Genomic DNA, 26693 nt, shown 5'->3' on the forward strand with positions numbered 1-26693 from the left:
TGGGACAGGGACTGTGTCCAACTTGATTTGCTTACAGCAGTTAGTTCAGTGGCTGGCACATAGTAAGCACTTAACAAATACCATTATTATTATTATTAATAAAATCCACAGGCAAGGGCTACCCCCAAAATTTGCTCTGGCCCTCCACATTCCAATTAGAGGACCCCATCAGCACTAAGTAGATTCTTAGCTGAGCTCCAGTACAGTACAGGTGCACGGGAAACCATCTGTCTGGCCAAAAATCTGCTCCCAATTGAAGGCGCCGCCTGGGATACTAAGGGTATAAGTTGACCAATTCTGGGTGATTGGATAGGAGGGCTAAAGGGTTTCCTAGGAAGGGAGAGACTCTGGCTGGTTAAACATTAAGTAAAGGTTGCTTACTTCATAAAGCACGGGGGTGAGGGGAAGGGGAGGGAGAAAGAAGGAGGAAAGAAAATGAAGGGTGATATCAGGGTGTCTATTCTTGGCTCACAGCTGCTTGAGGGTGTCTGTTCGACTGCCTTGATCGTAAACACTCCAAGCTCTGAAAGGGGGATGCAGGGCACTAGAACCCCAGCCACGTATGTCAGTGAGTTTATGTCTCTGAAGAACTAAAATAACTTAGGAAAGAGACAGACAAGTAACCCAAATCTACCTAACTACCAGACTGTATTGTTATCACACCAGGGTGGACTCAAGAACTGTCCGATTTTTTTTAAAATGGTATTTGTTAAGCGCTTACTATGTGTCAGGCACTGTACTAGGCGATGGGGTAGATACAAGGTATCTGGGTTGGAAACAGTCCCTGTTCCACATAGGGCTCACAACTTTAACCCCCATTTTGCAGATGAGGTAACAGGCACAGGAACACACAGCAGACAAGTAGCAGAGTTGAAATTAAAACCCAGGTCCTCTGACTCCTAGGCCTGTGCCCTAGCCACTAGGCCATACTGCTTCTCTGGTTCCTTTGGACTGGGGGAGGAAAAGAGGCAGAAGATGGAGAAAACAACTCATACTTGCAACAGCCTGACCTCCACCACAAATTTCCTCACCAGAGAACACATCCTGCAGTAAGAAAATTCACACTCCTGGGGCACCATGTTTCTTAATCCTTTGTTACTTCCATATGTTAGTTCCCGATCATTTTATTTGGGGATATTAAGCCCTACAAAGTTATACTTTCTAGAAACAATTGAAGCCTAGAACCTCCACTGTTTCCGCTCCCACTTTCTGCATAAAATTCATTATCACTTGGCAATAACTCCTCTATAACACACTACAGGGAAACACGGGTCTACTTCCCAGCGGAGTCCACATTTATTCATCTGAATTCAATGCTACCATTCCCATGGGGTTAAGGAAACAAAGGGTTCCATTCCAGAAATGTAAGAATTTACACATGACCTGTTGGTTCAAAAGATCAGTGTCCGAATAGATTGCAGTTCAGAAACACACTGTACTTACATCTTTTGCAGCTTGCAGGAACCATTCTTTAGCCGTTTCTGCATTTGTGATGGTTTCTTGGGTGGTGAAAGTCTGGGAGTCAGAAAAGAGCACTTTCAGAACACACGGTATTGAGTACAGGCTACCCTGAAGAGTCCTGAATTTTCATAATCTGGAGCAACAGCTGCATAAAACCCAAGCTGAAACACGGTAGGACTTAAGTTTTAAAGGTCGCAAGACTCAGATATTTCATTCCCATACAAACTTTCACCTGAACTGAGGTGTTACTACTAACAAAGTCAAGTGACATCCCACACAAAAGAGAAAAGACTGTAAGCTTGTTTGGGGCAGGGAATGCGTCTGTTTATTGTTATACTCTACTCTCCCAAGTGCTTAGTACAGTGCTCTGCACACAGTAAGCGCTTACTAAATATGACAATGATGAAACCAGTCTATGCTGTGCCTTTACTCCTTACCCAGACCCTTGAGGGGATAGTCGTTAAATTTTATCCCAGGAAGAGGAGGATTTTGTTCCCCATACCCATAGATCCTGGCTCTCACCACAACTGTTTCTTTCACTGCACCTCTTCAGTCACTTATCTGCTTTGTGAGGCTAACAAGACCAGCCTTGCAAACTCCCTCCCCTTACAAGAATATGTTCAGCCTTTACTCCCTTCATCTCCACAGAATTTCACTACCATGACTCCAGACAGTCTCTGCCTATGAACTCTGAGGAAAGACAACTTCCCAACACAAATACGAATCTATCGCTCCATTTACATTTAAAGCTGACAATGCCTTTAAGGTTCCTTATTATTCTTGAACAGTCATCCTTCTCAACCCGAAATTTCAAATGACACAGTTGCAGCCCAAAACCAAGGGATGAAACAATCTGCTTGACTTTTTGGCTATCCCATACCTTTGATGCAATGATGAAGAGAGACGTTTCTGGGTTCAGCTCAGCCAGGGTTTTGGCAATGTGGGTACCATCAATGTTCGAAACAAACCAGACCCGCGGTCCTCCCTTTGAATATGGCTTCAGGGCTTCAGTCACCATAAGAGGACCCTTAGAAAGAAAATAGCAATCCGATATTGGTTTGCCCTTAGTCTAAAGAGGAGTAGAGTGGATTCACAGAGGGCTCACTTACCAAGTCAGAGCCTCCAATCCCAATGTTGATCACATCAGTAATCGCCTTGCCAGTGAAGCCTTTCCAGTCACCACTTCGAACTTTCTGTAGCCAAAATTCAAACAACAAATTAAAAAAAGATTCAGCACCTTAACTAAACATTTTCTGATCCAAAAACATCTATAATTTTGAGGACCATAAAATTTTTGTTTTTGTAGATTGCATGTCATTTTTCTGATGAGGGGGAATTAACATAAGGATGGCTCAGATGAAATTTTCTTGTGTAGATTACTTAAGTTCTCTAACGGTTAATCCTTGTTAAATAGCCAATTGGAGCTTCAGAATGTGTGTAACTGGCCAACTACCTAAAAATTGGAAGTCAAAGAGACAAAGAGGCAGAGGCAGCTCTGTTCCTTTCAGGGAGAAAGTAATCATCTGAGGCCTGATTATCTGCAACAAAAACTTGAAACCTGACAGAATTTTAAGCTGAGGTACCTTACGCACATACTTAATAGAATAAAGTGAGCAAATTACTGCCAAAAGGTTTAATTTTTTGCTTTAAATCACCAATATTTCCTTGGAACCAATGCTCTAATAATAAAACTGCATTGACCAAAAAAGTCAATAATTATTGACCTTTATAAAAATGAGTCTTATTGTGCTTGGTTTTCCATTAAAAATTCAAATGACCTTAACACAAATGACACCTATTAACTAGAATTATGCTGTGAGCCAGTCTAACTGCTGAGAAAATTATTTTGCAGTACAATTGACCAGAATAGGATCCTAAGCTCTTGAGCTAACTGCAGTATGAGGCAAGAGGATGCAAATGTTACCTAAAAAGAGTGGGGTGGGGAAGAGGAGGAAAAAAAAAGAGAGAGAGGGAGAAAACCTTCCATATAGCTAAATAGAAAGTATTGTAATGCTTCAGGTCTCTTGAAAATGAAAATGAATATATATTTGTGAAAACCCAATAAGAATTGAAGACTAGGCCCGTTGTTGGGTAGGGACCGTCTCTATATGTTGCCAGTTTGTACTTCCCAAGCGCTTAGTACAGTGCTCTGCACACACAGTAAGCACTCAATAAATACAGTTGAATGAATGAATGAAAGAGCTAAGCAGGAAGGGGGTCTATAGTATCCAACTCACCTTTAGAAGGAAATGAACTACCAAGGCATCTATCTCTCTAAAGTGTAAGCTCATTATGGACATAGAATGTGTCTGCTAATTCTGTTGTATTGTACTCCCTTAAGCACTTAGTACGTTGCTCTGTACGTAGAAAGAGCTCAATAAATACCCCTGGCCGACTGATCTGACAAAATAAGTAGACATGCCAGTATCTTCTGGAAGGCCCTTATCTACCAGCATAGAAAAGCAATCATTCATTAGTAAAGGTGTCAACTAAGAAAACCTCCGGGAAATAGGTAATTCAACTCAATAATGCCGCAGGCAAATCACAAAACAGCAGAATTTTAAAATTCAATAAACTCAGAATTGAAAAGAGATGCTCGGGATCCACTTTCATCAAAAAACCCCCCAAAATGTAACAAAAAAACCCCTCAAACTCTCCCCAAAGATGCCAACCGGTAGGGTTCAAAGCAGTAACAAAACCTCAAATAGAAACTGCTGCCCACTAATAGAATATAGAATAGAAACAGAAGATGAGGCTAAAAGCTTTAATTAACAATCCATTCTCTCTTTGCCCTTCACTTGTGAATTGCGTAGTGGCTGTTTTCCTACTAAGTACAGCCTATGCAGAGGGAAGCAATACTCAAGAATAATCCAGTACCTGGCAAAAAATCTTCATTTTCTCCAGCACCTTGTTCACCTCTGGTACTACATCTTTCCCCTCTACTAAAATTGGAGTATTAGAACGATTCCTCAGAGCAATATGCAGCACAGCCCGGTCCTGAAAAAGAGAAGTATTTTTAAAAGTACAGAGTTATTATTTATGAAATTCTAGCTACAGAGAAAACAACGCCACGCAAAAAATTACTTTCACCACTGATGAACCACTTGCAGCTTTATCATCTAATCACAAAACTGGCCCAGTAGATACATTTATAAAATGGAAAACTGACTTCCTATACTGAAATTAGTACAAAATATTTTTTGATACCGACACAGAATGTTTATTGGGGATCCTAGTTCTAGGAAACAAAGTCCTTTTTGCCTACGAGCCAAGGAAAGGGAGCACAGAAACAGATTGCTTGAATCAATCAATCAATCAATTTATTGAGCACTTACTGTGCACAGCACTCCAGTAAGCGCCTGGGAGAGTATAACATAACAGGGTTGGTAGACAAGTTCCCTATCCACAAGAAGCTCACAGTCTAGAGAGGGAGACAGCCATTAATATAAATAAATAAAAACACAAAGTCAAAACTGACACATAAGCTACAAAGCACCTCAAATTAAGTGCTAAAACAATATCCACTAGATGGTTTGGAGACAGGAGTGGAAAAATTATTGACTTTATCTCAAATATTGAGGCAACTGCTACAAATAACTGGGATTACACAGGAGCATTTGCAGTTAGAATCGGATTATTTTGCAGCTGCAATGTCTTGTCATAACCTCAGTTACCTCATCTGTAAAATGGGGATTAAGACTGTGAGCCCCACGTGGGACAACCTGATCACCTTGTATCCTCCCCAGCACTTAGAACAGTGCTTTGCACATAGTAAGCACTTAACAAATGCCATCATTATTATTACAACCTGCTTGACTCTGGAAACAAAATTCTTAATGAGGAGACATTTACAATTGTACTAGTGTTCTTTGGATAAGAGGATGGTTCATCAGTAATGCAAAAATGTTAACCTACACTAACCAATTAACCTAGAATGTCTTCAGGTTTCTCTCTACAATGGGCACCACTATGAAATCAGCAGAGCAAACAACGAAGGGAGGCAAAACCAAACTACACAAGTTAATTAGAATGAACGCGGACCCAAAATGGCAGAAACTGCTTATGAAGACTGCAAGCAAACAGAGAATCTCCTTGGCTTGATCCTCTTCCATTTGGGACTTTCCCTCATTTCTGGTAAGGCCCAATTGTACCAGCCCCCAAATAATAAAAATAAGAGCGGCCACATCTATGGCATCACCTGGACCATGGTTTGAGAATCACTGATTAAACCTCTTTGGCCTCAGTCGCCTCTTTGCTAGAATAGGATAACAGAACTCTCACAGGAACATGGCAGAGATTAAGAGCACGTGTGGTGCTAAATTCCTCATTTCCACTTATTAATGAAACTAATTGTTATCTTTTGAATTGAGTTTTAGGCCTAGAAGAACACCACAAAATTTACACAGACAGGTTATTTGACATATTTTATCCATTCACTATAAAATTCAAAATTTTGGATTTCCTAATCTGACATAATTCATCTTGAAGTGAATCGGAACATTAGGGCAAGTATTATTTTGTCATGTTTGTAGAGGTCCTATTTCCTCATACTCAGACTGTGAGTACAATGTGAGACAGAGACTATGTCCAACCTGAATATCTAGCCAGGCACTTAGTACAGTGCTTAGCACATAGTAAGCACCTAACAAGTAAGCCATGCTGAGAAGCAGTGAATATAGCACGGGCCAGGGAATAAGAAGGACCTTGGTTCTAATCCCAGCTCTTCCACCTGCCTGCTATGTGACTTTGGGGAGGTCACTTAACTTCTCTGTACCTCCGTTACCTCTTCTGTGAAATAGGGATTAAGACTGTAAACCGACATGGACTGCGTCCAACCTGATTAGCTTGCATCTACTCCAGCACTTAATACAGTGTCTGGCACATAGTAAGCACTTAAATACCATAATTTTATTTGCTTAGTACAGTGCAAGTGCTTTGGACAGTGCTCTGCACACAGTAAACACAAAACAGATACAACTGACTAATAAGTGAATCACAGTAGTATATGCAGAAAAACTTCATTATTTTGTCTTGACTGTCAGTTTCTTTCCTATCCTAAAACAAGCAGCTCAGGTGTAGAAGTAACTACAGTTATAAAAAAAAAAAACCCAAGAGCCCTCCCCGCCCTCCAAAAAAACCCTCAACAATGATTAAAAACTGATCTGATATCTTCCAAAGGATTAACACAAAAAATAAGTCTGGTAATGGGCATGTTGAAACACTTTTGCAGCACTCTTTTTCCTTGCAAAAGTGTTACATAACAGTTTAAGAAATCTAGACACTGGAGACAGTAATGACTAAGCAAGAGTTCAATTCAAATCCAAATAAAAAGGAAGAGCAAATGAGATGCTTACTGGAAGAGCAGGAAGAAATCTATAAAAAGATGTTTTAATCAAAAAGTAATCCTCACTACATATATACAATGTAATATACCTCCTTGCTGCCTGTTTGTTTGTTTTGATGTCTGTCTCCCCCTTCTAGACTGTGAACCTCTTGTGGGCAGGGACTGTCTCTGTTGCTGAACTGTACTTTCCAAGTGCTTAGTATAGTGCTCTGCACACAGTAAGCGCTCAATAAATACAACAATTAATTGAATGAATGAATGCAATTCCAGCCTATTGAAAGTCAATAATAATAATAGTGATGATATTTGTTACATCATTAATCTGCAGTTCTTCTCATGTTCACCTGAGTCTTGCAATAAGGAGCCAGTGCTATGCAGCCTTTGTTACGAACACTGACATGTCAGATGCCTAAGTCACGGACCAAAATAATTTTACCTCAGTAAAGTTGATCTTCTCTCCACTGAACATTCGCTCGCGTGCAGTTTCAACACCCCTCGACTTTGCCTAAAAAAATGGATTGAGAGACAGTTTTATTTTGGTTAGCAAAGGCACAACTTCTAACAAACAAAAGAACCTTCTGCGTCAATGAGAACTAGCATTGTCTGTATAGCACAGTATTGCCAGGTTTAAAGGTCATCTTCATGTTAGTTAAGGTAACTCATGCAGTGGGAGAAATCAAAAAGAAATGTGCCCAAGTCACTTCTTGGTATTATTATGAAGGAGGTGCTTTGACTTTTACAGGTATCGTATTTGGTAAGCTCCTGGTGTTAGGGATCAAGTCTACCAACTCTAACTTTAACTCTAAATTGATTGAGTAGTACTCTGGTCACTTTTGGGATTGGGGAGGTCATCCCATTTTGTACCAATTCTCTTATACCGATCTAGAATGATCAAGACTCCATGAGGATCCATGGAACTCTTCGGTTGTTGGTCCCAAGGATACTAACTCTTGGAAGCCTTTGCCAAGGCAACCAGTAGGCTACTTTTCGCTTCGAGCAAACAGTCAGCCATACCCAGTCCCTTGCTCCCTGGCTGGTGGGAAGTTAGTACCCCCAGCGAACTCCAGAAAGTGTTTTTTGGGCAGCAAATTTTGTGACTCCTAAGCACTTAGTACAGTGCTCTGCACACGGTAAGCGCTCAATAATTATGATTGATTGACAAACAGATCTATGGAGCTAAGAGACCACTCTAAGCCCCTAATTTTCTACAAGAGATTATCAGCCGCTTTAAATGAAGCACACTGAATGTCCTTTCACTTTCTCTCTTTCATTCAGCTACCTTCACAAAATAAAGTGAGGAAAGCAGAAGCCCTTAATAGATGATCAGTCCCCACAGGACTGTTAAACACTGTTTCTCCAAAACCAAACCTTAGATTGAAGGCAGACCTCTAAAAGCTGATGCTTTAGAATGGAAAAACTGCTTTTATGTCATGCATATCATGGCTCTCTTGTCGGTTCTCGGTTTCTGTGTGGGTATGCCAACAATCTGCCTCTGGGTTTGTAGGTGGCAGCTGTCTTACTCAATGTTAAAGAATTTCCTTAAAAGAGGGGAAATGAGAATAGGGAAGAGTTCCCTACACTTCTCTTTGCCGGTCACTCTTCTTCTTCTTCAATCGTATTTATTGAGCGCTTACTGTGTGCAGAGCACTGTACTAAGCGCTTGGGAAGTACAAGTTGGCAACACATAGAGGCGGTCCCTACCCAACAGTGGGCTCATACTCTTCCAAAGTGTTGAGGGGGAGGATGTTTCAAGGGGGCCCAGAGCATACTAATAGGGATTCTCTACCTATAGAGAGTAATAATAAGTTCCCAAAAAGGGGAACAGCAAGGAAGGAGCAAAAGGCAGAGAGAGGGGTTTGGAGAGGCCCCAAACCACCTAGATTTAAAAAAAGACAGATGTCACCTGCAATTTCCTAATTGTTATTTTAAGGTGAACCATCTTCTGATGTTAAAAATAGTCATTATTTTGAAGCGCTCCAGTAGGCTGCAGTTGTTGCAGTAGGCTGCAACAACACAAACTGCAAAACTTGGAAGTTCCTACGGGAGAACATGAGGGAAAATGAGAAGGTTGAATCTCCCTCGGCTGAGGTCACCTCTGATTTGGCAAAGATGACTTCTTCAGAAGAAACATTAGCAGACCACATTGAAACCAAAAAAACAACAAAAAAAGGGGACATTATCTCCTACAATCAAAATTGATTGAATAAATGGAAGGGGAAGGGGAAGTTTAAGAGTAATACTTGAAAGCAATAAAACCATTTTCTATAAGAGAAAGGAAACATCTTTCAAGCCTTTTGCATTCCTTAGATTTTACAAACAGTGTGAAGTGCTTTATGTATCACCTTCCCTTGCAAATGCAATTTGGGTTAATTACTTTAGTCATTTAACTTGCATTATACAAAGTGAGAATGAGTCAAAATTTCCAATAAATACCCAACAGATCTTCTTACGGGAATGGATTTGAGTAGAAAAGTACTCTAAATTCAGCTATGAATCAAAGAGTTATACTAATTTTTTACATTTCTAATGAAACCTCTAAAGCATCCAGAATCTGATGAAATTAATCTTTGAGATGAAAGAAATTACCAGCCCCAGTAGCATCTTCATCACTTCCTCTGTAACAAGGTTCTTTGAATAATCCACCAAAATATCTCCATGATCAGTGTTAAGAGTCAAGCTGGTCAAAAGAAAAATTATTTTATTAGATTACATAGTAAATAAAATCAGCAAACTATTACTATAATGGGGCCTTCACCCTAATTCTTCATGTTAAACTGGAGGATACTGGTCCAAGGGGAAGCAGGATGGCCTGGTGGAAAGAACACAGGCATTATGTCGCCAACTTGTACTTCCCAAGTGTTTAGTACAGTACTCTGCACACAGTAAGCGCTCAATAAATATGATTGATTGATTGATGAAGTCAGAGGACCTGGGCTCTAATCCCACCTCTGCCACTTCCCTGCTGTGTGGCTTTGAATAATAATAATAATAATAATAATAATTTTGGTATTTGTTAAGCGCTTACTATGTGCAAAGCACTGTTCTAAGCGCTGGGGAGGATACAAGATAATCAGGTTGTCCCATATGAGGCTCACAATCTTAGTCCCCATTTTACAGATGAGGTAACTGAGGCTCAGAGAAGTGAAGTGACTTGCCCGAAGTCACACAGCTGACAGTTGGCAGAGCCGGAATTTGAACCCATGACCTCTGACTCCAAAGCCTGGGATCTTTCCACTGAGCCACGCTGCTTCTCTGTGTCTCCATTTCCTCATCCATAAAATGGGGTTTAAATATCTGATCTCCCTCCCCCTTAGTCTTTGAGCCCTATGTGGAACAGGGACTTTGTCCAACCTGAGTAGTACAATGCTTGGCATGTAGTAAGCCCTTAACAAATATCATTATTACTACTATTATCATTACCTCCCCCTCTAGACTGTAACCGCATTGTGGGCAGGGAGCATGTCTACCAACTCTGTTATACTGTACTCCCCCAAGTGCTTAGTAGAATGCTCTGCCCACAGTAAGAGCTTAATAAATATAATTATTAATAAGGGGAGGAACAGTTCTTGAGCAGCAGCCATTTGTGTGTTACCACCGGTGATCTTCTTTCTACCATAGCTTTTTATGCCACTGTGAAGAGATCAGTCAGGGGTACTTATTGAGAGCTTACTTTGCTGCAGGAGCACAGTACTAAGCATTTGGGAGAGTACAGTAAAACAGAATTAGCAGGCACTGTCCCTAGGACAGTTTCGGCATAACAATTTCTAAGTACCTGCCTACAAGAGAGTAAGGCATAATCCCCGTCCAGGAGGAACATCCACTCTAAAGGGAGTAGGGAAGGAACAGCAGTAGTGATAGCAAAATCATCACTCCAGAGCTTAGAACAGTGCTTGGCACATAGTAAGTGCTTAACAAATACCATCATCATTATTACATGCTGCTACCCCACCACAGCAACATACCAAAAAGGACTTCTGTACTTCTAAGTAAGGACACGGCTTGCTTATATCTACCCCAGCATTTTGTTCAGTACCTGGCACATTGTAAGCACTTAACAAACACCACTATTATTATCAGTAGTAGTACCCCTAAGATTTAGGGAGAGGGAGATTTGAGGTCACGGTTATCAGCCAGAAAGCACAGAAATAACGACCCCTAAAACTCAACACTCCAGGAACTGACCAGAGAGAAGACTACTTGGCATTTTACAATGGCACAACCAGAAATAAAAGTCAATTTTCACCAGGATAATTATTATATCAACTTCCTAGGGTTTAATAACTGCCTGACTAGAGAAAGACACTGGATAATTCAGAACGCAATGAGAGCTGCTGTACTCTAAAATTAAAAATCAGTGCTCTGCACAGAGTAAGCACTCAATAAATACCATTAATTGACTGAAATCAGTAGCATTTCAATATTCACCCATTCCCTATACCCACTGCACTTTTGTACATATCTGTCTAATTTATTTTGTCTGCTTTCCCCTCTAGTCTGTAGGCTCCCAATAGGCAGGGTACTCTCCCCAGCACACAGTGCAGTGCTCTCTCACAGTAGGCATGCATAAATACCATTAATTGAGCATTACTTTAAGGTACTACACTATCAGTTAAAATACCTTTGTCCACCACTATTTCAGTAAATGTAATTATACTTTAGCTTGCCATATATACACATATATATAGTACATACAACTGGACTTGTTGCCCCTAACTCAATCCCCTGTCCCCTCCCAAGGCTTGCCTCGCAGAAGAGGAGGATCTGCATTAAATGGACTCTATATCAATCAATCATATTTATTGAGCGCTTACTGTGTGCAGAGCACTGTACTAAGCACTTGGGAAGTACAAGTTGGCAACATATAGAGACAGTCCCTACCCAACAGTGGGCTCACAGTCTAAAAGGGGGAGACAGAGAACAAAACCAAACATACTAACAAACTAAAATAAATAGAATAGATATGTACAAGTAAAATAAATAGAGTAACAAATATGTACAAACATATATACATATATACAGGTGCAGTGGGGAAGGGAAGGAGGTAAGATGGGGGGATGGAGAGGGGGGCGAGGGGGAGAGGAAGGAAGGGGCTCAGTCTGGGAAGGCCTCCTGGAGGAGGTGAGCTCTCAGTAGGGCCTTGAAGGGAGGAAGAGAGCTAGCATGGCGAATGGGCAGAGGGAGGGCATTCCAGGCCCGGGGGAGGACGTGGGCCTGGGGTCGATGGCGGGACAGGCGAGAACGAGGCCTAACGGTGAGGAGATTAGCGGCGGAGGAGCGGAGGGTGCAGGCTGGGCTGGAGAAGGAGAGAAGGGAGGTGAGGTAGGAGGGGGCGAGGTGATGGACAGCCTTGAAGTCCAGGGTGAGGAGATTTTGAGACTGAGTCCCACATGGGACAGGGGCTGTGTCCAGCCTGGTTTGCTTGTTGTATCCACCCCAGCGCTTAGTACACTGCCTGCCAATTCGTAAGTGCTTAACAAATGCCATAAAAAACATTAAACATGGCTCAGTTGTAAGAACAAGTGCAAAATGGAAAAGACTTAACTATGGGACTGATGTCAAGTTTGATTCTTAAGATTTAGGATACTGGTGCATGGGCCCGCCTTTAAATGTAGAAAGACATGGCTAAGAGTGATTATGTTTCTGCATATATACATAGAATACATTAAAACTAGAGTTCAAGGAAATATTACGTGTTCTAAACACAGAGAGAACTGGAGAGTCACATCTCACCCACATATATTCAGTGCTGGTAACTTGCCCTAAACTTCTAAATTACTTGCCCCAACTTTTAAATTACTCACCTGAAACTGCAAACCAATTTTGAAATTCTCTCAGGAGCTACAATTTCCTACCTAGAGCGACTGTGACACATTGAAATGAGTTCCAATGGAGCTGTAGGATTTCCTTCTTTGGGGATTGTTAAGAACAGAGTAGGGAGCTAAAGTCCAGCAAAGGCTTAGGTGCATTTTACTTTTAAAAGACCTCTTTCTACTGAGTTTGTGGCAAAATAACCTCAGACTTTTCAACTACCTAAAGGAAAGCAATTCCTATGTGAGTTTCCACTTCATCTTTATCTTACTTCAGAGGATGGGGCAGTCAATGAATCTGTTTTAAAAGTTCACAGGACCTGCTCCCTCCTGCATATATTATGTGGTCTGGACAAAAGGATGCTACAGAGACTAAAAGACGCTGGGCTTGGAACCGGAGCCCCAGTCTAGGAAATGAACTGGCTCATGACCAAACAAAATTTTCTGTGAAACTAAAACAAGGTCAGTCCAATTCTGTTCCCAGGGGACTTGTACGGGCCCAGAGACAACTGCAGGGAATCCTACAAACATGTAGTCCTGGGAAGACGCAGAGATTCCTAGGAGGGCGGTGGCTATAAAACAACCTACAACTCCTAAAAGCTTGACATAACTGAAACAGAATGGTCCTCAATTCCCCATGGGTTTTCTTATAAATACTATTCACACACTTGACAGACGAAGTGCACTTCATTCTTGCTTAGATCCAGCACACGGTGTAGGCAGCGTGACATTTATTCAGAATGGGATCCAGAACAGTGTATTCTAGTCTTGAAGGGCAAAAAAATCTAAAGGACAAAGAGGTCACTCAAAATCATCAGCTAGAGTACAAATAACACCAGTAAGAAGTGTCAGCTGGTTTGATACGGAAGAATTAAGCCTTGCCTCTCCAAGCCAGTTTGTTACTAAAACAATACCAGAAGAAATACAATAGCTGCTCTCCTAGAAGGTTTCACCTATCTGCACACTCCCTTTTTTGTACATTAGAATGGTGAACGGTACACACCCATAATCTTAAAGAGAATCAACAGAAGAACTGGATTAGTAAGAACTAAGGTTTTAAAGAAGGTTAACTGGCCAGGAAATTTGACATATAAGATCACATTTTGTGTCGACCAACCCCAAACTCACTGAGTCAAAGACTTCCAAAATGGGAGCAAAAACCACAAAACACAAAAAATGAAACTGCTTCCATGTTACAACGTATAGATCACATATTTCTTTCTAGTATTTTAAAAAGAATTATATTCATTGAAGAATAATATGGATCAAAATAAGGAGCCAACACCAGGGTGGAATTATGCCAGTGCACAGTGCTAGGGCTCACAGCATGTATTCTGGAACTTAGGGGAGGTCTTTCAAGTCAATTAAAAGTATTTATTGGGTATCTATTATGTATGTAGACAATACTAAGTGACCATGGCAAGTTACTTAGGTTCTCTGTGTCTCACTTGCCTCATCTATAAAATGGCGATTATGACTGTGAGCCCCATGTGGGATATGGACTGTGCCCAACCTGATTAGCTTGGATCTACCCTAGTGCTTAGTATACTGCCTGGGCCAGAGTAATAATAATAATAACGATAATAATAATGATGGCATTTATTAAGCGCTTACTCTGTGCAAAACACTGTTCTAAGTGCTGGGGAGGTTACAAGGTGATCAGGTTGTCCCATGGGGGGCTCACAGTCTTAATCCCCATTTTACAGATGAGGGAACCAAGGCACAGGGAAGTTAAAGTCACACAGCTGACAATTGGCAGAGCTGGGATTTGAACCCATGACCTCTGACTCCAAAGCCCGTGCTCTTTCCACTGAGCCACGAGTATGCACTTATATTCCATAAACCAAAGTAAGCATTTAAAAAATACCATTTTAAAAAATCAGCCTCTGCTTTAAATGAGGAAGCAGTAACCTTGGCTATTGCCGAACTTTGCCCTTGTTGGAGTTATCTGGGGGGGGACCCAGCCCAGTGAAAGAAAGGAAAGCTTTCAATTGTATTTACTGAGTGATCATTGTGTACAAAGCACTGTACTAAGCATGTAAGCAGTGGAGGCAAAGTGAATGAGTGCAGGGTAAAGGTTGGGTGAGGGAGAAGATTGCAAGCTCCTTGTGGGCAGGGAATGTGTCTGTTATATTATACTATACTCTCCCAAGTGCTTAGTACAGTGCTCTGCGCACAGCAAGCACTCAATAAATATGAATGATTGACTGAAGGGAAGGAATGGAAGCAGGCAGAGCGGTAAGCGGAAGGGAGGGGAAGGGAAAGAAGGAGTAAATCCAAGGGACATGGGGGTGCAGTGACAAATAGTCCAGGAATCAATCGTATTTATTGAGCGCTTACTGTGTGCAGAGCACTGGAAGGCTTTTGTCCCACCAAAGTGACCAATGGACCAGCTTAATTCAGACACAAACCTCTAGTCTTACTCATGGGAAACCGGTGCTTCTCGGAGTAAGAGTCTACTAAAGCTGTTGGTATGGAGTAGGGCTGTTTCTTAGAAAATTCAGACATCCAACCAGTCCTTGCGTCAGCTTCCTGTTTCACCCAGGGGTCCTTCTGATCCTGTCAATCAATGGTATTTACTAAACCCTTACTGTGTGCAGAGCACTGTTGCAAATGCTCGGGAGAGTACAAAAGAGTAGGGAGACACAATCGCTGTCCTCATGGAGCTTACCATCCAACAGGGAGAATTTACATTCACTCCCTCTCTGAAATCTTCAGTGGAACGTTTTATTCATGGACTTTAAAACTCTTCACTGGCTGGCGGCTGCTGCTTTCATCCAGTCAATCGTATTTATGAGTGCTTACTGTGTGCAAAGCACTGTACTAAGCGCTTGGGAGAGTACAAGACAACAGGCGCATTCCCTGACCACAATGGGCTCACAGTCTAGGGGGAGACAGACATTAATACATATAAATAAATAAATTACAGATATATACATATGTGCTGTGGGGATGGGAGGGAGGTGAATGCTACTTATTTTACACCCTTCCTCCCCCCAGGTATTTGATGAACATTTACTACTTGCCAGGCACTGTACTAAGCGCTGGAGTAGATACTGATTGCCTATCAGCCTTTGCATCAAGCAAAAACTCCTCACCAAAGCTCTCCATCACCTTACCCCCTCCTACCTCACCTCCCTTCTCTCCTTCTCCAGCCCAGCCTACCTCCTCACTGTGCCTCGTTCTCGCCTGTCCCACCGTCCACCCCTGCCCACATCATCATCAATCGCATTTATTGAGCACTTACTATGTGCAGAGCACTGTACTAAGCCTCTGGCCTGGAACGCCCTCCCTCCTCACCTCCGCCAAACTAGCTCTCTTCCCTCCTTCAAAGCCCTACTGAGAGCTCACCTCTTCCAGGAGGCCTTCCCAGACTGAGCCCCCCTTTTCCCCTGCTCCTCCTCCCCTCTCCATCGCCCCTACTCCCTCCCTCTGCCCTACCGCCTTCCCCAACCCACAGCACCCGTGTATATTTGTATATTTATTATTCTATTTATTTTAATAATGATGTGCATACATCTTTAATTCTATTTATCTATTTTGATGCTATTGATGCCTGTCTACTTGTTTTGTTGTCTGTCTCCCCCTTCTAGACTGTGAGCCCGTTGTTGGGTAGGGATTGTCTCTGTTGCCAAATTGTACTTTCCAAGCGCTTAGCACAGTGCTCTGCACACAGTAAGCGCTCAATAAATACGATTGAATGAATGAATGAAGCTAATCAGGGGGCTTGTATGGGGGGGTCCACAATTTTAATCCCCCTTTTACAGATGAGGTAACTAAGGTACAGAGAAGTGACATCCCTAAGGTCACCCAGCAGACAAGTGGTGGTACCAGAATTAGAACCCAGGTCCTTCTGACTTCTGGGCCCGTGCTCTAACCACTAGGCCACACTGCTTCCCCTGCTGTTCAGGCTCTCTGCTCCAAATTAAGCAGACCTTAGTCCCAGATCCATACTACCACCCTTCACTCTCTCCTGAAAATCCAGCTCCTCCACGAAGCCTGCTCCAATTACCTCCTCTCAACTCTGGGCACTAATAGCTTCAAGAATTCTTAAGCATTTATGAATACCTCTTAATATTATAAATAGACACCAGACTACCCCTCTCCCCACCTTCCAGGCCTTATTAAGGTCACATCTCCCAAGCACTTAGTACAGTGCTCTACACACAGTAAGCGCTCAATAAATACGATTGAATGAATCTCCTCCAAGAGGCCTCCCCTTATTAAGCAACCTTTTCCTCGGCTCCCTCTCCCTTCTGTGACAGCTATGCTCTTGGATCTGTGACCTTTGGGCATTTGGTAATCGCCCCGCCCTTAGCCCCACAGCACTTAAGTACAGGTCTATAAATTATATAGTACAAATTACTTATTTATATTAATGTCTGTTTCTCCTTCTAGACTGTAAGCTCGTTGTGAGCTGGGAACCAGTCCAATCAATCAATCGTATTTATTGAGCACTTACTGTGTGCAGAGCACCGTACTAAGCACTTGGGCAGTACAAGTCGGCAACTCCCAAGCACTTAGTACAGTGTTCTGCACACGGTAAGTGCTCAATAAATACCACTGATTGATCTCTGTGCATTACATACTCATATGGTTTTAGTATTTTTATGCTACCACCACACGTATTTCATTTTGTATTTGTGTTACTCCTGATCACCTTTCGGAGTATCAACTTCCTCCGTTCCTAATACAGCAATCTGCGTGCATCTAATGGCTGACAGGTTTTCTTTGTTGTTGTTTTTTTTTAAATGGTATTTGTTAAGTCTTTACTACGTGCTGGGGACAGTACTAAGGACTGGGGTGGATCCAAGCTAATCAGGTTGGACACAGTCCATGTCTGACATGGGGCCCGCGCTCTTCTTCCCCATTTTACAGGGGAGGCATGGAGGAAATAAAATGACTTCCCCAAGTTCACACAGCCAACAGGTGGTACGGCCGGAATTATAACTCGGATCCTCTGACCCCAGGCCTGAGCTCTCTCCACTGCTTTCCCCCAGGTTGAGGCGAATTGGGAGGCGGGTGGCGAAAGCTCTCCTGGAGTACCTCTCCTTCCCCAGTCCAAATTCCAGATTAGGCACACAAACGGCTAACTGGACTGTTTAAACCATCTTTCACGGTGATTAATTTGGTGTTTCTTTTCTGCTTCTTTCTCCCTGCCACTTCTGGCTTATCAAAATGGCCAGCTGGGGCTTGAACGTATTTCCTCAATGAAGTTGGCAGGGGGACAGGTAGCAGAGATTTGAAGGGGGAAGGGTGATCATCATCATCATCATCAATCGTATTTATTGAGCGCTTACTATGTGCAGAGCACTGTACTAAGCGCTTGGGAAGTACAAATTGGCAACATGTAGAGACAGTCCCTACCCAACAGTGGGCTCACAGTCTAAAAGGGGGAGACAGAGAACAAAACCAAACATACTAACAAAATAAAATAAATAGAATAGACATGTACAAATAAATTAAACAATAAATAAATAGAGTAAAAAAATATGTGCAAACATATATACATATATACAGGTGCTGTGGGGAAGGGAGGGAGAACAGTGCTTGGCACATAGTAAGCGCTTAACAAATGCCATCATTATTATTATTATTATATAGGGTCCCCTCTACACTGTGAGCTCATTGTGGGGAGGGAATGTGCTTAATGCTATACTGTACCCTCCCAAGTGCTTAGTACAGTGCTTTGCACACAGTAAGTGCTCAATAAATATGATTATTATTACTACTACTAATAATAATGATAAAGGCATGCAGGGAGAAGATGGTGCCATCTAACCAGCCTGAAAGAGGCAGAGCAGAGGATGATTATTATTATTAATAATAATAATGATGATAAAGGCATGCAGGGAGAAGATGGTGCCACCTAACCAGCCTGAAAGAGGCAGAGCATACGGCTCATCCTGAGTGTTGAGAATGACGAGAAAGAGAGGAAAAAAATAATGGTCATCGTGAGTAAGCACATCGCTGAGAAAGGGTAGGGAAATGGAGTGATCCATAACGCCACTCTTGTTGCTCCAAATCAATATGAAAGGGGGAGGGGGAGATATATATTCATTCAGTCGCATTTATTGAGTGCTCACTGTGTGCAGAGCACTGTCCCAAGCACTTGGAAAGTCCAGTACAGCAACAGAGAGAGATAATCCCTGCTTACAATGAGCTCACAATCTGGGCGGTGGGAGAGACAGACATCAATAGAGAATCAATCAATCAATCAATCGTATTTATTGAGCGCTGTGTGCAGAGCAAGCGTGGCTTAGTGGCAAGAGCCCGGGCTTGGGAGTCTGAGGTTGTGGGTTCTAATCCTGGCTCCACCACTTATCAGCTGTCACTTCACTGTGCCTCAGTGACCTTATCTGTAAAATGGGGATGAAGACTGAGCACCCCACGTGGGACAACCTGATTACCTTTGTATCTAGCCCAGTGCTTAGAACAGTGCTTGGCACATAGTAAATGCTTAAGAAATACCATCATCAATATAAGTAGACAGGCACCCATATAAATAAGTAAAATTATAGATAAAAAAACTTGGCTAGATGCCACGAAGTAGGTGGCAATGCCTTAATCATATATGTGTTGTAAAGGCCACTAGGACCTCTTTCATCCTTCTTAAGGGGGGTGACAACCTTCTCTTGTATATGTATATATATATATGAGTGAGGGTGTATATCTAAATATATCTGTATATGTCTATATAACTATATAGATATAGATATATTGATGGTATTTGTTAAGCAGTGGAAAGAGCATGGGCTTTGGAGTCAGAGGTCACGGGTTCAAATCCCAGCTCTGCCAAATGTCAGCTGTGAGCCTTTGGGCAAGCCACTTAACTTCTCTGTGCCTCAGTTACCTCATCTGTAAAATGGGGATTAAGACTGTGAGCCACCCGTGGGACAAACTGATCACCTTGTAACCTCCCCCGCACTTGAAACAGTGCTTTGCATATAGTAAGTGCTCAATAAATGCCATCATTGTTATTATTATTATTCGCTTACTATGTGCCAACACTGTTCTCATGTGTGCATATATATGTATATGCACGTGTGTATATGTATATGCATGTGTGTGTATATGTATATATGTATATCAAGTGTTTAATACAGTGCTTTGCACACAGTAAGTGGTCAATAAATATGATTGAATGAATGAATATACGTATATATGTATATCAAGCACTTAGTTCAGTGCTTTGCATAGAGTAAGCACTCAATAAATACAATTGAATGAATGAATATACGTATATATATATCAAGCACTTAGTTCAGTGCTCTGCATACAGTATGCACTCAATAAATACGATTTAATGAATACACGTGTGTACATATATGTATATCAAGCACAGTTCAGTGCTCTGCATACAGTAAGCAGTCAATATGACTGAATGAATGAATATACGTGTGTATATATAGATATATATAAATATGTATCAAGCACTTAGTTCAGTGCTCTGCATACAGTAAGCAGTTAATATGATTGAATGAATGAATATACGTGTGTGTCTATATATATCAAGCACTTAATTCAGTGCTCTGCATACAGTAAGCAGTCAATAAATACGATTGAATGAATGAATATACGTGTATATATACATATATATATCAAGCACTTAGTTCAGTGCTCTGCATACAGTAAGCAGTCAATAAATACGATTGAATGAATGACTATATGTGTGTGTGTGTGTATATATATCAAGCACCTAGTTCAGTGCTCTGCATACAGTAAGCAGTCAATAAATACAATTGAATGAATGAATATACACATATATATCAAGCACTTAGTTCAGTGCTCTGCATACAGTAAGCAGTCAAATACGATTGAATGAATGGCTATACGTGTGTGTATATATATATATATATCAAGCACTTAGTTCAGTACTCTGCATACAGTAAGCAGTCAATAAATACAATTGAATGAATGAATATACATATTTATATATATATCAAGCACAGTTCAGTGCTTTGCATACAGTAAGCACTCAATAAATACGATTGAATGAATGAATATTTGTGTGTGTATATATATGTATATCAAGCACTTAGTTCAGTGCTCTGCAGACAGTAAGCACTCAATACGATTGAATGAATGAATATACATGCATATATATATATATATCAAGCACTTAGTTCAGTGCTCTGCATACAGTAAGCATTCAGTGCGATTGAATGAATATACGTGTATATATATCAAGCACTTAGTTCAGTGCTCTGCATACAGTAAGCAGTCAACAAATACGACTGAATGAATATATGTGTGTGTGTATATATATATATACATGCATATACGTGTGCAGAGAGAGGGAGAGAGGGGAGAGACTGTGTGTATGTGCTTCCCGGCACGTACTAGCCTACAAGGACGAATCAAGGGCAAACGTGCAGAGCAAGGCGGTTCCCTCCAGACGCCCCCACCCCCCCCCAATAAATTGCGGTGCATCCACCGGTGTGCGACACCCCCCCCAAAAAAAGAAAGCTATCGGGGCCCCCAGAGGGGTTTGGGCCCTGGAGGGGCTCGGAGGAGGAGGGGGATTCACTTGGGGCTTCGGCGGGGGGGGGGCAGAAAAATGGGGAAGCAGCGTGGCTCAGTGGAAAGGGCCCGGGCTTTGGAGTCAGAGGTCATGGGTTCAAACTCCGGCTCTGCCACTTGTCAGCTGGGTGACTTTGGGCAAGTCACTTCATTCATTTTTCATTTATTGAGCCCTTACTGTGTGCACAGCACTGTACTAAGCGCTTGGGAAGTACAAGTTGGTAACATATAGAGCCAGTCTCTACCCAACAGTGGGCTCACAGAGTCACTTCTCTGAGCCTCAGTTCCCTCATCTGTAAAATGGGGATTAAGACTGTGAGCCCCCCCCCACCGTGGGACAACCTGATCACCTTGGAACCTCCCCCGCGCTTAGAAAAGTGCTGTGCACATAGTAAGCGCTTAATAAAAATGCCATTATAAAAAATGCACCTGGGTGCCCCCCACCGATCCCCCAAAGCCCTAGAGAAGCAGTGTGGGTCAGTGGAAAGAGCCCGAGCTTGGGAGTCAGAGGTCATTCATTCATTCATTCAATCGTATTTATTGAGCGCTTACTGTGTGCAGAGCACTGGACTAAGCGCTTGGGAAGGACAAGTTGGCAACATTTAGAGACGGTCCCTACCCAACAGTGGGCTCACAGTCTAGAAGGGGGAGACAGACAACAAAACAAAACATCTTAACAAAATAAAATAAATAGAATAAATATGCACAAATAAAATAGAGTAATAAATTCATACAAACATATACATATATACAGGTTATGGGTTCGAATCCCAGCTCTGCCACCTGTCTGCTGTGTGACCTTGGGCAAGCCACTTCTCTGAGCCTCAGTTCCCTCCTCTGTAAAATGGGGATTAAGATTGTGCGACCCCTGTGGGACAACCTGATCACCTTGTATCCCCTCCCCAGCGCTTAGAACAGTGCTTTGCACATAGTAAGCGCGTAACAAATGGCATTATTATCATTATTATTATTATTATTTTCTAGACTGTGAGCCCACTGTTGGGTAGGGACCGTCTCTATATTTGCCAACTTGTCCTTCCCAAGCGCTTAGTCCAGTGCTCTGCACACAGTAAGCGCTCAATAAATACGATTGAATGAATCAATGTTGGGTAGGGACCGTCCCTATACGTTGCCAACTTGTCCTTCCCACGCGCTTAGTACAGTGCTCTGCACACAGTAAGCGCTCAATAAATGCGATTGAATGAATGAATGTTGGGTAGGGACCGTCTCTATACGTTGCCAACTCACCCTTCCCAAGCGCTTAGTACGTTTCTCTAGCACACAGTAAGCACTCAATACGATTGAATGAAGCTTAGTACAGTGTTCTGCACACAGTAAGCGCTCAATAAATACGATTGATTGATTGACTGGGTAGGGACCGTCTCTATACGTTGCCAACCTGTCCTTCCCAAGCGCTTAGTACGGTGCTCTAGCACACAGTAAGCGCTCAATACGATTAAATGAAGCTTAGTACAGTGTTCTGCACACAGTAAGCGCTCAATAAATACGATTGATTGGGTAGGGACCGTCTCTATACGTTGCCAGATTGATTGATTGATTGGGTAGGGACCGTCTCTATACATTGCCAACTTGTCCTTCCCAAGCGCTTAGTACAGTGCTCTAGCACACAGTAAGCGCTCAATACGATTGAATGAATGAATGAATGTTGGGTAGGGACCGTCTCTATACGTTGCCAACCTGTCCTTCCCAAGCGCTTAGTACGGTGCTCTAGCACACAGTAAGCGCTCAAAACGATTGAATGAAGCTTAGTACAGTGTTCTGCACACAGTAAGCGCTCAATAAATACGATTGATTGATTGATTGGGTAGGGACCGTCTCTATATGTTGCCAACTTGCCCTTCCCAAGCGCTTAGTACGGTGCTCTAGCACACAGTAAGCGCTCAATACGATTGAATGAAGCTTAGCACAGTGTTCTGCACACAGTAAGCACTCAATAAATACGATTGATTGATTGATTGGGTAGGGACCGTCTCTATACGTTGCCAACTTGCCCTTCCCAAGCGCTTAGTACGGTGCTCTAGCACACAGTAAGCGCTCAGTACGATTGAATGAAGCTTAGTACAGTGTTCTGCCCACAGTAAGCGCTCAATACGATTGATTGATTGGGTAGGGACCGTCTCTATACGTTGCCAGATTGAATGATTGATTGATTGGGGAGGGACCGTCTCTATACGTTGCCAACCTGTCCTTCCCAAGCGCTTAGTACGGTGCTCTGCACGCAGTAATAGCTCAATAAATACGACGGAATGAATTATTATTACGGGCTGCTTGTTGGGGGCCTGCAAACCTCCGGCTTTGAGGCCGGTTTTTTTCCTCCGTCCATTTGGGTTTCCGGGGTGAGCACGGGGAAGGCGAAAACCTGGTCCAGGCCGGGGGAGGGATGGAGGGGGGCACTGTGCTAAGCATTTGGAAAAGTACAATACAGCAGAGTTGTTAGATGTGATCTCTGCCCCCAAATAACTGCAGTCTACAGGGAGAGACAGACATTAAAATGGACTAGAGAAAGGGGAAATAGTACAGTAGAAGAATATTTACAGAGGCACTGTGGGTCTGGGGTGAGTATGACATGCTTAATCAATCAATCAATCGTATTTATTGAGCGCTTACTATGTGCAGAGCACTGGACTAAGCGCTTGGGAAGTACAAATTGGCAACACATAGAGACAGTCCCTACCCAACAGTGGGCTCACAGTCGAAAAGGGGGAGACAGAGAACAAAACCAAACACACTAACAAAATAAAATAAATAGAATAGATATGTACAAGTAAAATAAATAAATAGAGTAATAAATCTGTACAAACATATATACATATATACAGGTGCTGTGGGGAAGGGAAGGAGGTAAGATGAGGGGGATGGAGAGGGGGACGAGGGGGAGAGGACTGGGCCTGAGTCAGAATCAATCAATCAATCATATTTATTGAGCGCTTACTATGTGCAGAGCACTGGACTAAGCGCTTGGGAAGTCCAAGTTGGCAACATATAGAGACAGTCCCTACCCAACAGTGGGCTAACAGTCGAAAAGGGGGAGACAGAGAACAAAACCAAACATACTAACAAAATAAAATAAATAGAATAGATATATACAAATAAAATAAATAGAGTAACAGCCTAGTTTAGAGGAGAGGGCAGATAGGAGAACTGAAGGGCTTATTCTGGGAAGGTCTCTTGTAGATGATGTGATTTTAGGTGGGTTTTGAAAGCGGGACAAGTGGTGGGCTGTTGGATGTGAGGGGAATTCAGGCCTTGAGGAAGAACATGGGGAAAGGGTCAATTAGTCGATCAATTAATCCCCAGGAGCCCCATGCCCAGGATGCCCAGCCCTCCCGGGGGGTGGGGTAGGGGGGTCCCCCGGACCTGAATTTTCCGAAGCGCTCCTTGTCCGCGTCGAACAGCTTCCGCAGGTTAAGGGCGGCGGCGTGGGCTTTATGCCACTGGGCCAGCTGCTGGAACTGGGGGTCGCTGCTCAGGGCGGCCATGGCTGCTTCAGGGGTAAGGGGGGAAAGATGTCAAGGCGGTGCTAACGCTGCTGCTGCTGCTGCAGTCCTGCTAACGCTGCTGCGGCCAACGTTGCCTGCAACGCTGCTGCCGCGGAGGCTGCCGGGAAACAAGGCGGGGACCGTTCGGGGCTAACGCCAACGCTGCTGCTGCTGCCGCGGAGGCTGCCGGGAAACAAGGCGGGGACCGTTCGGGGCTAATTCCAACGCTGCTGCCGCCGCGGAGGCTGCCGGGAAAAAGCTGGGGACCGTTCCGGGCTAACGCTCCCGAGCGGCTGCCAACGTTCGGCCCAACGCTGCTGCCGCGGAGGCTGCCGGGAAAAAGCTGGGGACCGTTCGGGGCTGACGCTCCCCCTGCGGCTGCCAACGTTCGGGCCAACGCTGCTGCCGCGGGGGCTGCCGGGAAAAAGGCGGAGACCGTTCCCGGGCGGGCCTGACACGCCCCCTCCCTCCCCCGTCCCCGTCATTCATCCTCCTTCCCCCTCCTCCTTCCCTCACCCCCAACGATCTGGCCTCCTACTTCCTTAATAAAATGAAATCCATCAGATCCGACCTCCCCAAAGTCACTTCCCCCCTCCCTTCTCCAACCCCCCCGGCTCTCAACGCTCTCCGCTACTCTGCCATCCTTCCCAGCAGTCTCCTCAGAGGAGCTCTCCTCCCTCCTCTCAAGTGCTACTGTGGCCACCTGTGTTTCTGATCCCATTCCCTCTCATGAAATCTCTCGCTCAGTCCCTTCTCCCCACCTTAACTTCCATCTTCAACCACTCACTCTCCACTGGTTCCTTCCCCTCTGCCTTCAAACATGCCCATGTCTCTCCCATCCTAAAAAAAACCCTCTCTTGACCCCACCTCACCTTCTAGTTATCACCCCATCTCCCTCCTACCATTCCTTTCCAAACTCCTTGAACGAGTCGTCTACACGCCCTGCCTCAAATTCCTCAACACCAACTCTCTCCTCGACCCCCTCCAGTCTGGCTTCCATCCCCTACATTCCACAGAAACTGCCCTCTCAAAGGTCACCGATGACCTCCTGCTTGCCAAATCCAACGGCTTATACTCTATCCTAATCCTCCTCGACCTCTCAGCTGCCTTCGACACTGTGGACCACCCCTTTCTCAACACGCTATCCAACCTTGGCTTCACGGACTCCATCTTCTCCTGGTTCTCCTCTTATCTCTGTGGTCTTTCATTCTCAGTCTCTTTTGCAGGCTCCTCCTCCCCCTCCCATCCCCTTACTGTGGGGGTTCCTCAAGGTTCAGTTCTTGGTCCCCTTCTGTTCTCGATCTACACTCACTCCCTTGGTGACCTCTTTTGCTCCCACGGCTTCAACTATCATCTCTACGCTGATGACACCCAGATCTACATCTCTGCCCCTGCTCTCTCCCCCTCTCTCCAGGCTCGCATCTCCTCCTGCCTTCAGGACATCTCCATCTGGGTGTCGGCCAGCCACCTAAAACTCAACATGTCCAAGACTGAACTCCTTGTCTTCCTTCCCAAACCCTGCCATCTCCCTGGCTTTCCCATCACTGTTGACGGCACTACCATCCTTCCTGTCTCACAAGCCCGCAACCTTGATGTCATCCTCGACTCTGCTCTCTCGTTCACCCCTCACATCCAAGCCGTCATCAAAACCTGCCAGTCTCAGCTCCACAACATCACCAAGATCCGCCCTTTCCTCTCCATCCAAACCGCTACCCTGCTCGCTCAAGCTCTCATCCTATCCCGTCTGGACTACTGTATCAGCCTTCTCTCTGATCTCCCATCCTCGTGTTTCTCCCCACTTCAATCCATACTTCATGCTGCTGCCCGGATTGTCTTTGTCCAGAAACACTCTGGGCATGTTACTCCCCTCCTCAAAATTCTCCAGTGGCGACCAATCAACCTGCACATCAGGCAGAAACTCCTCACCCTGGGCTTCAAGGCTGTCCATCCCCTCGCCCCCTCCTCCCTCACCTCCCTTCTCTCCTTCTACAGCCCAGTCTGCACCTTCCGCTCCTCTGCCGCTAACCTCCTCACTGTCCCGCCGTCGACCCCCGGCCC

The 26693-nt window shown here is 43.7% G+C and overlaps 1 protein-coding gene and 1 non-coding gene across 2 annotated transcripts in view; both read right to left on the reverse strand.

Annotated features, from left to right (window-relative positions):
* GPI (glucose-6-phosphate isomerase) overlaps positions 1-25005 on the reverse strand; it is a 37928-nt gene extending 12923 nt beyond the window's left edge. Inside the window, exons 1-7 of the mRNA XM_038753714.1 lie at positions 24514-25005; positions 9392-9482; positions 7242-7310; positions 4339-4458; positions 2571-2654; positions 2342-2488; positions 1444-1515 (exon numbers count right to left, since the gene is read on the reverse strand). Of these exons, the coding sequence (XP_038609642.1) occupies positions 1444-1515; positions 2342-2488; positions 2571-2654; positions 4339-4458; positions 7242-7310; positions 9392-9482; positions 24514-24635 (705 nt within the window). The 5' untranslated portion in view covers positions 24636-25005. The remainder of the gene's footprint in view (positions 1-1443; positions 1516-2341; positions 2489-2570; positions 2655-4338; positions 4459-7241; positions 7311-9391; positions 9483-24513) is intronic.
* On the reverse strand, positions 19136-19263 carry LOC119935450. Its single transcript, XR_005453334.1, has one exon. It is a non-coding gene; the product is annotated as a U6atac minor spliceosomal RNA (small nuclear RNA).
* Positions 25006-26693: the final 1688 nt, after the last annotated feature.

This window comes from Tachyglossus aculeatus, chromosome 11 (genome assembly GCF_015852505.1).
Source record: "Tachyglossus aculeatus isolate mTacAcu1 chromosome 11, mTacAcu1.pri, whole genome shotgun sequence".
Lineage (NCBI taxonomy): Eukaryota > Metazoa > Chordata > Mammalia > Monotremata > Tachyglossidae > Tachyglossus > Tachyglossus aculeatus.